Source organism: Antechinus flavipes, chromosome 2 (assembly GCF_016432865.1).
Source record: "Antechinus flavipes isolate AdamAnt ecotype Samford, QLD, Australia chromosome 2, AdamAnt_v2, whole genome shotgun sequence".
Taxonomy (NCBI): domain Eukaryota; kingdom Metazoa; phylum Chordata; class Mammalia; order Dasyuromorphia; family Dasyuridae; genus Antechinus; species Antechinus flavipes.
The window spans coordinates 638,369,169-638,382,889 of NC_067399.1; the positions used below are offsets into that span (position 1 = coordinate 638,369,169).

The 13,721-nt window shown below is 49.6% G+C and overlaps 2 protein-coding genes across 2 annotated transcripts in view; one reads left to right on the top strand and one right to left on the bottom strand.

Annotated features, from left to right (window-relative positions):
* LOC127546965 (cadherin-23-like) overlaps nt 1-13,721 on the bottom strand; it is an 85,132-nt gene that overhangs the window by 35,075 nt on the left and 36,336 nt on the right. The window lies entirely within an intron of this gene.
* The window catches only part of VSIR (V-set immunoregulatory receptor), a 31,671-nt gene that overhangs the window by 13,539 nt on the left and 4,411 nt on the right, over nt 1-13,721 (top strand). Inside the window, exons 2-4 of the mRNA XM_051982196.1 lie at nt 2,976-3,395; nt 3,954-4,010; nt 11,435-11,542. Coding sequence (XP_051838156.1) covers nt 2,976-3,395; nt 3,954-4,010; nt 11,435-11,542 — 585 coding nt within the window. The remainder of the gene's footprint in view (nt 1-2,975; nt 3,396-3,953; nt 4,011-11,434; nt 11,543-13,721) is intronic.

Sequence of the window (13,721 nt, forward strand, 5' to 3'; positions counted from 1 at the left end):
TCCCCTTAATAGCATCAAGTTGGGGTCTGGATGGAGGTACAAGAGCTGCTCCTGCCTGGGGCCTTCACATGTTAATTCAGATGCTTGGGTCCATCCCTTCCTCTGAATCCCCCTAGAACTTCAGTGATGCTCCCGACTTTCCCCTCCCCCTTCTTATCCAAATCGGAGTCCTGTACCTCTCTCCTCTCAAGTACTTATGTCCTGCTGGGTCACAGGAGGTGAGGACGAGTCAGTCAGAGGAAAATACCAGCTAATGGGTCTCTATGTCCCAGACAACAGAGTCTCTTCAACTCAGTTAAAAATGCATTAGGTGGTGCAGTGGTTAGAGTACCAGCCCTGGAGTCCAGAGGCCCTGAGTTCAAATCTGGTCTCAGACACCTAACACTTCCTAGCTGTGGGACTCTGGGCAAGTCACTTAACCCCAACTGCCTCAGCAAAAATAAAATGCGTTGGTCTCTAGAAAGCTAGAGGAAGCAATTTCATCTCTCTGGGGCTTAGTTTATTTGGACTAGATCCTATCTTGGGGCAATTAACTTTAAAACTATTTTTTGCCTCAGTTTTCTCAACTGTAAGATAATCATAATCGCTATCTTTCATAGTTGTTGTAGGGATCAAGTGTAGTATTTGTAAAGAGTTTAACACAGTGCCTGGAACATAGTAGATGTTATAAAAATTCTAGCTGTCATCATCATCATCATCAGTTTGAGTCTCAGTTTCTACCTCCATAAAATGGGGATAACAAGACTTATACCACCTATCAGGACAAACTTGTCACAAAGATCATGAGATTAAGTTGTGAGCCTGAAAGTATGAATTAGGTTGTGGGCAAATTTAAGCTATTAGGTAGAGACGTGTGTAGCTAGGAAGGGGAAGACCCAGATTCCGTCCCAATTCTGCCATTATCTTGCTTCTAGGTCTTAGATAAACTTGGGGAAGATCATCTCCCAAGTCGCTTCAGACTCCTAAACAATTTTTACTTAATTTAATTAAATAAGCAACTTTTGACTGTTCAGAGTCTTGAGATCAGAAAATGGGGGGTATTTGTAGGGGATGATGGGGGATTGTTCTGAATCCTCTGAGTATTCAGTGACACAGGAGAGAGAACCTTATTATCTATATTCCTCCTTCCCTCTCCTACTCACCAGCTAGCTCAACTCAGGGCCCCGTACCTAGTGGGCACTGGACAAAGATCGGCATACTGACTTGTTGGAAAACCCTTCCAGGCCTGTGGGTCCGGGACGTGTCCAAAGGAAATAAAGCTGGCATTTCCTCAGTCCTCCCAGAAGCCTGAGGATGCACAGAGCCCGAGGCCCACAGGGACGGTTTTACACCTAGCCGGGAGCCGGGCTGGGATGCCAGCAAGGACTGCTCGCTCTGCCCCTGATGCTGCCTTCCACTTCCCCACTGAGCTCCTAAGGGGCCGGTGGACCCGGCCCCTGGTGTTCTGGAGGAGCCGCCCACGGCTGACCCTCCTATGCTGCCCAGTTGGCAGTCGGCTTTGGCAGCTGTGCGGGAAGATTATTCAGCTTGGCAACAGCCTCCACTTTCAATTTCTCTTGGGAGGAACCAGTCTTTTCCTGAGGTTTTTCATTCAGGGATGGTGAATTGGCCATTGCTAACTGTAGCCAATGCCCGGTACAAAGGCTCCAGTCCCAAGCCTGGGAGGGTGGGTTGAGGGGACTATAAGTCCATCACTGCAACAGTGTGTGTGTGTGTGAGTGTGTGTGTGTGTGTGTGTGTGTGAGTGTATGTGTATGAGTGTGTGTGTGTGAGTGTGAGTATGTGTATGAGTGTGTGTGTGTGTGTGAATATGTGTGTGTGAGTGAGTGTGTGTACAACCTTTAAGACTTTTATTTGGCTAAGCTGGGGCTGTGTGGATCAGTGGTCAGCTTTGCTCTCAATGTTTTTCAAAGGTCAGAGCCTTGTTCCTCCTCAACAGAAGGGATAGTTCTCTCTCCCTATATTTGTTTGGCACGGAAGAATATAAACTCCTTGATGGCAGCATGGGGACAGGTACACAGCAAGTGCTTAATAAATGCTTATTGAATTGAATAAAACAAGTGTTGTAACCCCCTTTTTAGCTCAGGGATCCCTCTGGCAGTGTCCGATAAACCTCTGGACCCCTTCTCAGAATAGTTTTAAAAAATCATGATCGAGGGGAATAACAAATTTCTGCTAAATGTTAGTGAAAATAAAGGTTTTTTTTTTAATCTGAGTTCAGGAACCCCCTGAAATCTAACTGTAGACCCCACGTTAAGAGCCCTTGATTTAACCGACTTTCATTAAGTCTGGTCTTGATGTTGGGAGTGGGGTAGATGAAGATGAGGAGAGCCTCCTTATCTACAGCTCCCTGAATACACTTCCGTAGTTTCTAATTTCTTTGGGGATGATGGAGACTGTCACCCCCGTAACTTAGCGGTCCCTCTCGGAGAGCAGCTGCGGCTGAGACCACAGCGGGATCGGCCGCAGGAAGGACCCTCTCCAAGCGCATTCGGGGCTAAGTGACTTGCCCGGGGCCACACAGCCGGGAAGCCCCGATTTTCTTCATGGCTCAGGTCAAAACCCTCGCTCCGAGTCGTTCCCCGCCCGTGTCCCACAGCCTCCCGCCTAGGACCCGCCAGCACCGCCGCCTCCCGACATTTTACTCCCGTTAGGGCGTGAGCTCGAGGGCAGAGCCCGTCCTTGACATCGCCGGGGCTCCCTGACTGACGGACGGACACCTTCCTCTATCTCCACAGCGCCTGGAAGTTTCCGGCCGGCAAGAGCCCTTCTGATGGGGATGCGGGTGACAGCGGTTACCATGGTCCCCGCTCACCGGGGAGGGGGGGGGTTTCCCACAGAGGGACCGGCCTCTGACGCCCGAGGCTCTTCTCCGGGAGGGGGCCGGTCTCAGGCCGGGTTTGGGGCGGGGCCGCGGGGGCGGTCCCTGAGCACTGAGACCCCGCCGAGGTAACTGGGCTTCGTCCCTCTCCCAGGCCCGGCCGCCGCCCTGAAGGTCGCCGCGCCCTACTCCCTCTACGTGTGTCCCGAAGGGCAGAACGTCACCATGAGCTGCAAGGTCACGGGCTCCCTCAGCGACCGTCACGACTCGCTCTTCAAGACGTGGCACATGGGCCACGGGGAGAGCCAGAGCTGCTCGGAGAGGAGGTCCATCCGCAACGTCACGGAGCGGGAGCTGCACCCGCACCACGGCGGGCACCGCGCGGCCAACGGCAGCCAGAGCGGGCCGCACCGGGGCGTGGAGCTGGCCTCCGACCACCACGGCAACTTCTCCATCACGCTGCTCAACCTGACGGCGCAGGACAGCGGCGTCTACTGCTGCCTGGTGATGGAGTTCAACCACCGCCACTTTGAGCAGACAGTGCACAGCCTCATGGAGCTCCAGGTGCAGAAAGGTGAGCCCCGGGGCTGCGGGCGGCCGCGGGAGGGTCTGCGGGGCTCCTCAGGGCGCAAGGGCAGCAGCCTGCAGGGCGCGGCCGCTCGGGTCAGGGAGGAAACGCGGTCTGGGGGGCGAACTGCCCTGCCCTAGGCAAGCGGGGGAGGGGGGAGAGGGGCAAGGGGGGACAACCTGTGTGTGTGTGTGAGAGACAGACAGACAGACACAGAGAGAGACAGAGAGACAGAGACAGAGAGGCAGAGAGAGAGAGACACACACAGACAGACAGACACGGGACATAGGGGGAATGTCATTAACTAGGGGAGTATAAAACACTGTGTTTGTTCCTGTGATAAGTGAGACTGAATGTGTAAATGAGAAGGCCTTAGCATCTGCCATCAGCAGGGGCTGACCATTCCAGCTGCTGCTGTGTGTTGGGTAACGTGCACCCACGCGTAATTCCCTAAGGGCAGGAGTGTGAGGATCCCTGGGAGCCCGTGGTCAGCCATCAGCAGGCTTCTCACCTAACACTGCCCACAGGGAAGGGAACCACCTCATTTGTTTTTTCTCTCCACAGGCCAAGGCCCACTCTCCAAATGCACACTGCACCCAGCCTCCATCCAGGAAAGTGAAAGTAAGAGCTCCCCTCTCTCCCTCCCTCTCTCTCTCCAACTGTCTCTCTGTCTCTCCCCTCCCTCTGTCTCTGTCTCTCTCTCCCCTCCCTCTGTCTCTGTCTCTGTCTCTCTCTCCCCTCCCTCTGTCTCTGTCTCTGTCTCTCTCTCCCCTCCCTCTGTCTCTGTCTCTGTCTCTCTCTCCCCTCCCTCTGTCTCTGTCTCTGTCTGTCTCTCTCTCTCTCTCTCTCTCTCTCTCTCTCTCTCGCTTTGCTCTCTTTCTCTCCTTTCCCCCATTGCACAGCCTCAACGCCGGCTCGGGTGGGGGGTCCCCTGAGCCAGGGACAGTTTCCTGCCTTTGGAATGATGGGGACTGAACAGGGGAAGGGAACCAGCCTGGGTCAGGCCCGAAGCAGGAGAGCCCATAGAACCATAGGCCCCAAGCCACCACCGGAGGGCCAAGCCAGAGGGGGAGGCTCCTTGTGGGAATGCTCCTAGGCTCTTGGACAGCTCCCCAGGAGGCTGCGGGGATCCTTCCCAGAAGAGGCTCCCATTATGCCGGCTAGCTGGGCAGGTCAGAGCATGACTTCCCACTCCCCTCCACCCCAAACCCACGCGTTAGCGCCTGGTCCTGGCCCCTGCTTGAGTTAAGGCCTAGTATCCCATTTCACAGAGTCCTGTCCCTTCTCTAAGCTTGAATTTGCACCTTTTAGTGTATCAAAGATCTTTTAAAAGCTTTTTATTTTCAGAACATACACGCGGATAATTTTCCAACACTGACCCTCGCATAGCCTCGTGTTCCCGATTTTCCCCTCCCTCCCCTCCCCTAGATGGCAAGCAAGCCAATCATATGTTAAAATGTTAACTCCAACACATGTCACAGAAGACTGAGTGTCAGGACTGGCGTTCGGAGAACCAGGTTGGGATCCTGCCTCTGAGGCCGTTTGGCTAAGCAGTTCTAGATTCATTGCTCAACTGGCCCGAGCCTGAATTTCCTTATCTGTAAAATGAAGGGGAATCATAGCGGATGGCTTCCAGGGCCTTTTTCAATTCTACGACCTTTGGAAATTGTTTGGTAATTAATATGCTACTTTGAGAACCTATCATTTTGTTGGGCTTTGTACTCCCTTTGGGGATGGAAAAAGCATGAAATTAAGGTGAACAGTTACCTCCGTCTGAGTTCCACCCCAAGCCTGAACTCTGGCTGGGTCACCCATCCCCTCCCCCTGGGCCCTCACCCCGATCCTGGACAAAGGGACAGAAGTTCAGCCTCTCCTGCACTCCCGGCCTCAGAGCACTCATCTACTTCTAGAGCTTCCTGGGACATAGTTTATTGGACGAGGGCCTCAGAGGAGAAAAGGGAAGGGCCCCAGGGGTGAGCCACAGCCCTCCCATTCTGGAGAGTGCAAGTAGCCCTTCTGCTTAGAGAAGGCAACTTCCTCCCTGTTCTGGCCATTTCCCATTTCATCTGGCCTGAGAGTATCAATGACATCTGTTCTTGGGCACCCTGGGCCAGAGCCGTCCACCCCTTGGCCTCCAGACCAACTGTCATTCCCTTTCACCCGCCCAATCCCACTGCCCTCCTGCCCTAATTTTGGTTGGTGACTCTCCTTGGTGGGAGTTATGGAAGGGGGAAGGGGATACTTGGCTTTCCTAAGGCCACATCCCTGAGGGAAATAGTGAACAAGGGAAAGGACCACCCCACTGTCGCTTAAGGCATAAGATTCTGGCGAGGGTTGTGTCCCGAGCTCACTGGTACTGTTCTCAGCAAGCATGTCTGAAGCTCTGTATCTCAGCCCTCTCTGGGAAATTATACGTAGTGTTAGATACTTCCTGAATTTAAAGAATTATGGGATTTGGGAGCAGGAACACGCCCAAGAGGACATCTAGCTGCCCCTCCTGAATTTTGAGGAAACTGAGGACCCTGGGGTCTCTCCACCGATGAGTGGGGACCTTCCTGTGTGCAGGAGGAGGGCTGTCTGGCCCAACCTCTGGTGATTAAGGTAGGAGGAGGAAGGCTCTTTGTGAGATGTTCCCAGTTCACATGAATCCATCCCTGGCACTTTCCCTGCTTCAGTCTCACCGCTTATTCTCCCTCTTCCATCCTCCTCCTTTCCTCGGAGCTTTAGAGAATATGAAAACTAGGGAGGGATTTTACATTTTATCCAGCCCAAGCCCTTACTTGATGGATAGGGAATTAGGGAAGTTGTCCAAGGTTATTAAGCTCATTAGTGTCAGGGCTGGGCCTGGAAGCCAGATCATCATACTCAAAATATGCTTTCCTCCAGAACAACACCCTGCTTCTGCTAAGTGAGTCGGCTGGTTTGGGAGGCCTTGGGGGTAGTACTGAGTGATCCCCAAAGGGAAGGGACTGGAAGAACTAGAAACAAGCACAAAAGGATGGGTGGTTCTTTTTGACCTTGCCCTAGAAGAGAGATTATGCAGGAAGTTTACAAATGAAAAAAAAAAAAAGCTGGAAGCTGTCATTATTGTCAGTTAAATGTGGACTTTCCTCCTAGATTCTCTGCCCTGTGAGACATTTTCAACTGGTAACGAGCCTTGTCTCAGTAAAAGAACAGAACTCTCTCTTTCTCTATGAGGCCATGGAGATGTGTGTCAGAAGGAGTTCAGGCAAAGCTTGATTTGTGGCTGGGGATAGGATTAAATGACCTCTGGAGGGCCCTCTTACTTCTTTTCTGGGGACTTCTGCCCCTCGGAGAGACGTAATAATGATAACTGACATTTTATAGCACTTTGAGGTTTACAAAATACTTTACCAAGGTTTTCTCTTTTTATCTTCCCACCAATCCTGAGACACAAGTGCTCTTATTTATCCCCATTTTACAGAAAAGGAAACTGAGGCACAGGAGAATTAGTCAACTTGCCCAGGATGCTAGTATGTATCTGAGCTAGTCCTGTGTCTAAATCCAGAACTATACAGTGAGTCACCCAGATGAGTTCAGAAATATTATCACTTGGATTCTCTCAGTAGGAGCAAGAATCTTTAAGCAAATAAATAAAAACCATCAAAGTTTGGTTTTGTGGTTGGGTTTGGCATGTGGTTTTGGTCAACTCACTTCCTCTTCATGTGTGGAGATTTCCCCATCTGAGAAATGGGAATGTTTTTATGCGTCTCCTTCCCTTACAGGGAAAGGTTAGTTGTAAGAAAGGTAATAAGATAAAGGCGTATTATTGCTTGATAGGTCTTGTGGCCCAGCTTATCCATTCCCCTTATATCTAAGCATATAGACTATTTCAGAATTCTTAAGATCTGACTGGTTGTCAAAACCAACATGGTGTCATCTGCTCCCAAGGATGGCGGGATACGTGTCATGGTAACAGGTCTGTGAGTCCAATCCTTGGTCAGCCGCATCTCTTCCAGAAAAATAAGGGCGAAGACTTCTTTTGTGTGTCTTCAAACACAAGTTTGAGAGTTTCTCCAAATACAACCATACTTGATAATCTGTTCCTGTCTGCACAGTAAAAATTTTTCCCCTTATCTCCAACTTGAAACCTCTTTATATTTTTATTGTTATCGTTTTATATTTTATTTTTATATACTTTTAATATTTTTTTTGTGGTGTATGAAAATCAAGCCTAAATCACCTTCACATCATCTTCAGCATGGCCGTCCAGGTTCTACTCCTGCTTCAGATGATTTACTGGCCTCGGACAGCCTCATTTTCTCATCTGTAAAATGGGGATAAGACTAACTCATGTTGCAGGGCGAGAACCTCGGAGGCAAGCGCCAGCTCTGTCACATACTTCCTCATCATTAAAGTAATGACGGGGTTAGATTAGTTGGCCTTCAAAGTCCCTTCAGCTGTAAGTGGGTGATCTACAATCCTGTGACCCTAGGGGGTTACATACACTTTCTGAAGGTTAAATGAGATGATACTGTACCAGCCTCCAATGATGTTTTATCATCATTGTCTCCCATCCATTCATTTCTTCAGGGTTCCTCCTCTTTGCCTGGATGGGGATGTGCACAAAGCAACTAGATTAGAGGCCGAGGCCCGTTCTTGTCAACAGCCTCTCTTCTGTTTTTCCCCACAGGAGGAAATGCTTTTGAAACTGTCTCTGCCTTGCAGAAGGATTATTTCAAAATCACCCAAAGGGGTGGGGTGGAGGCTGCCACACCCAAAGTGTAGAAAACCCTTTTGGAGGATGGGTTTGTTTTGGCTTATCCACTCATCCCAAGTGCCTCTCTCTGAGGGATGCTTCTCAGCCTGTTCTAAATTTCTGAAGTTAATTTAAGTTCTAAATTCACTTCCCCTCACCCCTACGCATGAGAAAGAACGACACTTTAAAAAAATATTCTGAAAACTGTGTTTCCACAGAATTGATTTCCTTTGTAATCCTACGCATTTTATGTATTTTAAAAAACGTGATTTTGAGAAGGAATCCACGTGCTTTACCAAACTGCTCAAGGGGATCCGTGACGAAAAAAGTTAAGAACCCCTTTTCTAGGGACTCCGGCATCCCTCATTCTCCCTGTCCTGTCAGGTTTTCTCTCCTCACTTCCTGCAGAGTGGGGGGACCTTAGATGCCCTTAGAGCAATGACCCGGCTACCTTCGGTCCAGTCCTTCCCAGAATGCCCTGCAGTTCTGATGGTCTGGCTCAGATCCTCGATAGGGATGGGCAGCCGCCTCCTTCCTCCTCACCCTCCCTTCTGCACCCCAGTGGGGATCACCTCCTCAGGATGAGCTAAAGCTGACTCACTTTGGAAGGAGAAAGTCTCTTGGATACTTGTTATAAAACACATTCAGCTCTCCTTCATTCCTTTAAAATCACTGAGAAACCATCCGATTGGAGGGATGCATACATGCTGCTCTGCCCCTCCCCTGCTGGTCAATTGGAGTCACCATTTAACTTCCCCAGTGGGCATTAATCAAAGAGTGTGAGTTGGTGAGGTCAGAATTGCAGAATGTTTTACTTTCAATGATGTGTTGTAACTAATAAAGGCAAAGGACTTTCTAGTGGAGGTTTCTAAGGGATATGCTTTAGTAAGAAAAATGTATCTAATTCAGTTCCATTTTACAGATGAGGAAACTGAGATCATATTTTATGGATGAGGAAATGTGCAGACTGAGTAAATACCTTTCCCAAGGGTACATGATGGGTTGTTTAAAATGAATAACGCAGAAATGTTTTACACGATTACATTCATAAAAACCTATATCTGATTGCTTACTATCTCAGGGAGAGAGGGAAGGATAAAATTTGGAAGTCAAGGCTTAAAATAAAAATGTTTTGAAAAATTTAAAAAAGAACAAAAAATAAAACACCTGAAAACTGGGCTCTTAAATAGATGATTCTATGCTTCTGTTTTTGCTAATTATTGGCTTAATGGCAGCAGTTCAGCTGAAATTCTTTTTGCTGAAATGCTGTTTCTCTATAGGTAGGGTTAATTCTTTTCTTGGGTAGCAGTAAGACTGGATGGCAGCCCAAGTTATTTCCAGTGCGATGTAGGGGACGGGGCAAAGCATTTGGAGTCAGAAAGGTCCGTATTAACCATGTGAGCCTATATATTTAACTGCCCTGTGCCTCATTTTGCTCATCTGCAAAATGGGATGGTTGGACTTGATTCTTCTAGAGTCCCTTCTCTTCCAATTTTAGGATCTAGAAGACCCTGAGAGTCTCTATTTCTGTTCTCACTGGAGGCCAGACTCAGATGCTGCTCAGGGCATGGACAGAGGCTGAGGAAGAAACTGAATTAAAGCTGGTTGTGGTTAGGAGAGATGGTGGGCTAACTGCTAGCTTTTGGAATCAGCATGTTGGGGACTTAAAATTAGCCGAGGAGCTCCCAGACTGGAAGGAAGGAGCGCGTTGTCGAATCCTGTCTCCTTGGCTTGGGTTTTGGTTCCTGATTTTTTGGCTGGGATGCTCCCCTTCCTCCACCAGCCTCACCTTGGCTACCATGCTTGAGTGGAAAGGGAAAAGTGGGGAGAAGAGTCCTTTCAGAGGCTCGGCACCCACCGAGGGAAGGGCTCTCTGAGGAGGGAGCTGGGGCTGCTTGAGAAGCGTCTGCTGTCGGCTCTACCTTTCCTGGTAAATGAACATTTCCCCAGAGATCAAAGCCAGGCAGATCAAAGCCGTAGCACATCGGTCAGCCGCTATCTTAAGTTTGAGAACTCAGGTCTCTTCCCTTCCTGGGGGCAGGGGCTAGCTCTGAATGCATCGTAGGAAGCAGAAGAGACTTTAGACATAGAAAAGTCCAACCCATTTATTTTACAGATGAGGAAACTGAGGTCCATAGACAGGGGTGGTCCTGGAGCTCAGGAGCCAATTTTTAAATGTTTGGTATGAGCATTGACGCCTCAGAAATCAGCAAACCTCAAATCTTGGTTTGACTTACTGTTCTGTGGACTTTTTTAGACTCAAGAAAGTGGTGACAAAGGAGCTTAAAAAGGAAATTTTTCTGATGAGTCTGTAGACAAGCATTTACCAGAATAGAGGTTAAGTGACTGCCCACAGTCTCACAGGGTGTCAAGTAGCCTGGCTGGAACTTCACACCAACAAGCAATTATTAAGCTCCTACTGTGTACCTGGCACTGTGCAAGGTCCTGGGGAGAGAAAGAAAGGCAAAAAGCGCCATAGTCCAAAGGGGGAGAAACCATGGCAACCACTGTTTCAGTCACGTCTGATTCTTTGTGACCCCATTTGGGTTTTCTTGGCAAAAATACTGGAGGACTTTTCCTTCTCAGAGGGTTGAGGAAATGGAGGTAAACAGTAAGTGACTTGGTCACCAAGCTGGTAAGCGTCTGAGGCCGCACTGGGACTCGGGCTCGCCTGACTCCTGACCTGGACCCACCCAGGGGCCGCCTGGCTGTCCCCACAACTTTGTACAGTGTGACGTACACAGGCTAAGTTGGCGATGGGTAACAAAGGGAAGGTGCCGGCAGGAAGGAGGGTCAGGAGAGAATTCTCCCAGAAGCTGGACTTTGTCTGAGACGCCGACAAAGCCGGGACAGCAGAAGATGGGGAGCAGGAGGGAGGAAATGCAGGAACAGGGAGATATCGGTTAAAATGCCCACGCCACGTCTGAGAAACAGCGAGGCGGCTGTTAATTCTGGACTGCAGAGGACGGGGAAGGGAAAAGGTCTAAGGTACCGGGAAGGTCAGAGGGGAAAACTCGGAACCGCCTCCGACAGCAGCCATGGGCCCTGGAGAAGGGACTCTGTCCCTCCCTCTCGGTAAAGCAGGCTCCCTAGTCCCTTAGCTTCCAAGCCCTGGGCACTCCCAGAGAAGGAAAGGTCCGAGGGGCCCGAGAGCTCTGAGGGCGCTCATTCTCCGTGGCCACCATTGCTGTGTGCTTTTGACAAATTGTTTGCCTTCCCGGCCCTTGGGAAGTGAAAGGCAGATTTGCAGAACTCATTTGTCTCACACCCTTCCCCCCGACCCAACGTGAAGGACTCCTCTTCAACATCTCTCTTCCCCTTTTAGATATCACAGCGGCAGCCTTGGCCACCGGAGCCTGCATTGTGGGCATCCTCTGTCTGCCCCTGATCCTCCTCTTGGTCTACAAACAGCAGCAGGCGGCCTCCAACAGGCGTGAGTACCTCCGGCCCCTTCTCTCTCGGAGCTGTGAGGAATCACAGTGGGAAAGCTTTCTGGCCCCGGCCCACCTCCCCTGGAAATGGGGAAAGAGCTCCCTTCTCATAGAAGGAGAGCGAGAAGCAGCCCGGACAGGGGGCTGGGGGGCAGGGATTGGTCTCGATCATCTGTCCCCCGCCCGGGGGTCAGCCAGCTTTTAATGCCTTGTTGTGTTCATATAAGATAAGAAGAAGGTTGCTTTGGCCACTCTTGCAGAGAGAGCTTTGCGCTCTTGGGAAAGTAATTTTTTCCTCTTGGAAATCAACCTCCCAACTTTTATCACAAAAGGGTGGGACTAGATGACATCTCAGGTTCTTTCCAGCTTCAACATTCTAAGACAGTCTCCAATATTAGGAATCCCATCCCATTATTTCCCAACACCATCCCTTCGCTCCGCAGTCCAGCCTTACTGGGATCTGGCCAGGGCCACACAGGCTCCTTCAAACCCTGAGTGAAGAAACCACGAGCATTTAGCTACTGCCGAGCAGTAGGTCTCAGAGTAAGATGTGAGAGAGCCCAGCCCTTGCAATGGGCTAGTAGGGATACAGAGAGCTAAGAGTCTCCCTTCCCTCGTGGAGTTTACCATCTACTGAGGGAAGTCCTCAAAAAGCAAGGAGAGAGTCATTGCAGACAGATGCCCTTTCTCGCCTCTGTTCCCTTTGATCCACTCACCCAAGAAACTTTATGTGACCCCGGCTGGCTACAGGTCTATAAATCAAACATTTACTCATAATAAAGCATATTTTTGTGGCCCCCACCTTCAGTTATGGGAGCCACTGCAGCTTCACTCTCTGTCCTTCCTCTCCCTCCTCAGCCCCAGATACAGGTCCCAGAGGTTCACTCCCTCTTTCCTTCAGATCTTGGGGACACAGCTACGGGCTAAATGGGATGGCTGTGGCCCCCCTACATCCAAGGAACCTCCTGCCTCTGCCGTTTACTAAGTCAGAACCCTGCAATAGGATTTATCCCAGCGACAGAGACCACAGACTGCACAGCTGTTGCCTCAATGGTCTTTTTTGGTTTCTCCGAAACCAAAGCAGCCTCAGTGATGGTTCTTGCTGCTGATAGGAAAGAGATTGCTTCACATTAGGGATGGTTAGAAAAGGAGGAGGAGAGGGAGGGGCCCGGCTAAGAGCATTTCCTCCCCCCTTTCAATTCCTCAAGGTATAAAACTGCCAAGTAATTAAGCAGCGTCCGCTCTTGGGTTATACTCTTCCACAAAACATTTTCATGAAGGCAAAAAATGAAAAAGGGTAAGGGAGAAGTAAGGGAGAAGACAGTTCCCCGCCAGCTCCATTGCATAATCTGAGGCTTATTTTCCAGATGAATAGATGGTTTCCATTCCTTCTACTCCAAACCACAACACTGCCCCCTTTATAGGACCAGAATAGGGAACTGAAAGACTGTTACTCAGGGAAAACAAATTTATCAACACAGGAGGGGGTGGGAATGACTTAATCCCTCAGCATCTTGCCTCTGGATGCTCTTAAAAAGGTCACAGAGTACGATCTTGGTCCCAGCTGGGGGGGAGGAGGGGGCTTCCCTAAAAATCTCTCCTAGAAAAAGAATAAAGCCCTTTGGAGCTGACAGAGATGTCGCATGATGTGGCAAAGAGATTAAAATTTAGAGAGACCTGGCTTTGAGATGTATCAACAGCACGGTCCGCGGCATGTCCCCGAGCCTCAGTTTTCCCCTTTAAAATTTCAGGCTGATAACACTATGTTGGTACTGCCTGCCTCGCAAGGTTGTATAAAAAGTGCTTTGGAAATCTTAAAGAACTATAGAAATGTCAGTGAGTGAGTGAGAGAGTGAACAAGCGTTTTTAAAGCGTCTACTATGTTCTGGGCACTTGCTAAGAAGTGAAGTGCAAAAGAAAAGCAGAAGACAGTTCCTGTGCTCACGGAGCTCCCCGATGAGGTCTGCTGTTCCACAGGGCTCCCTCCCAAAGTGGGAGTACGCATAACGCTGCCCCTTCAACACTACCGACTTTCCAGATCTGATATGATCGACAAGCCAAGAATGGGAAAAGTCATGTGTCAGTAACTGGTCTTTTCAGATTTAAGCACGATGAGTAAATTAAAGTTAAAAACCAGAAAGTGGTTAATGCCTGTAGAGAGGAAAAACAGCAAATCTATGG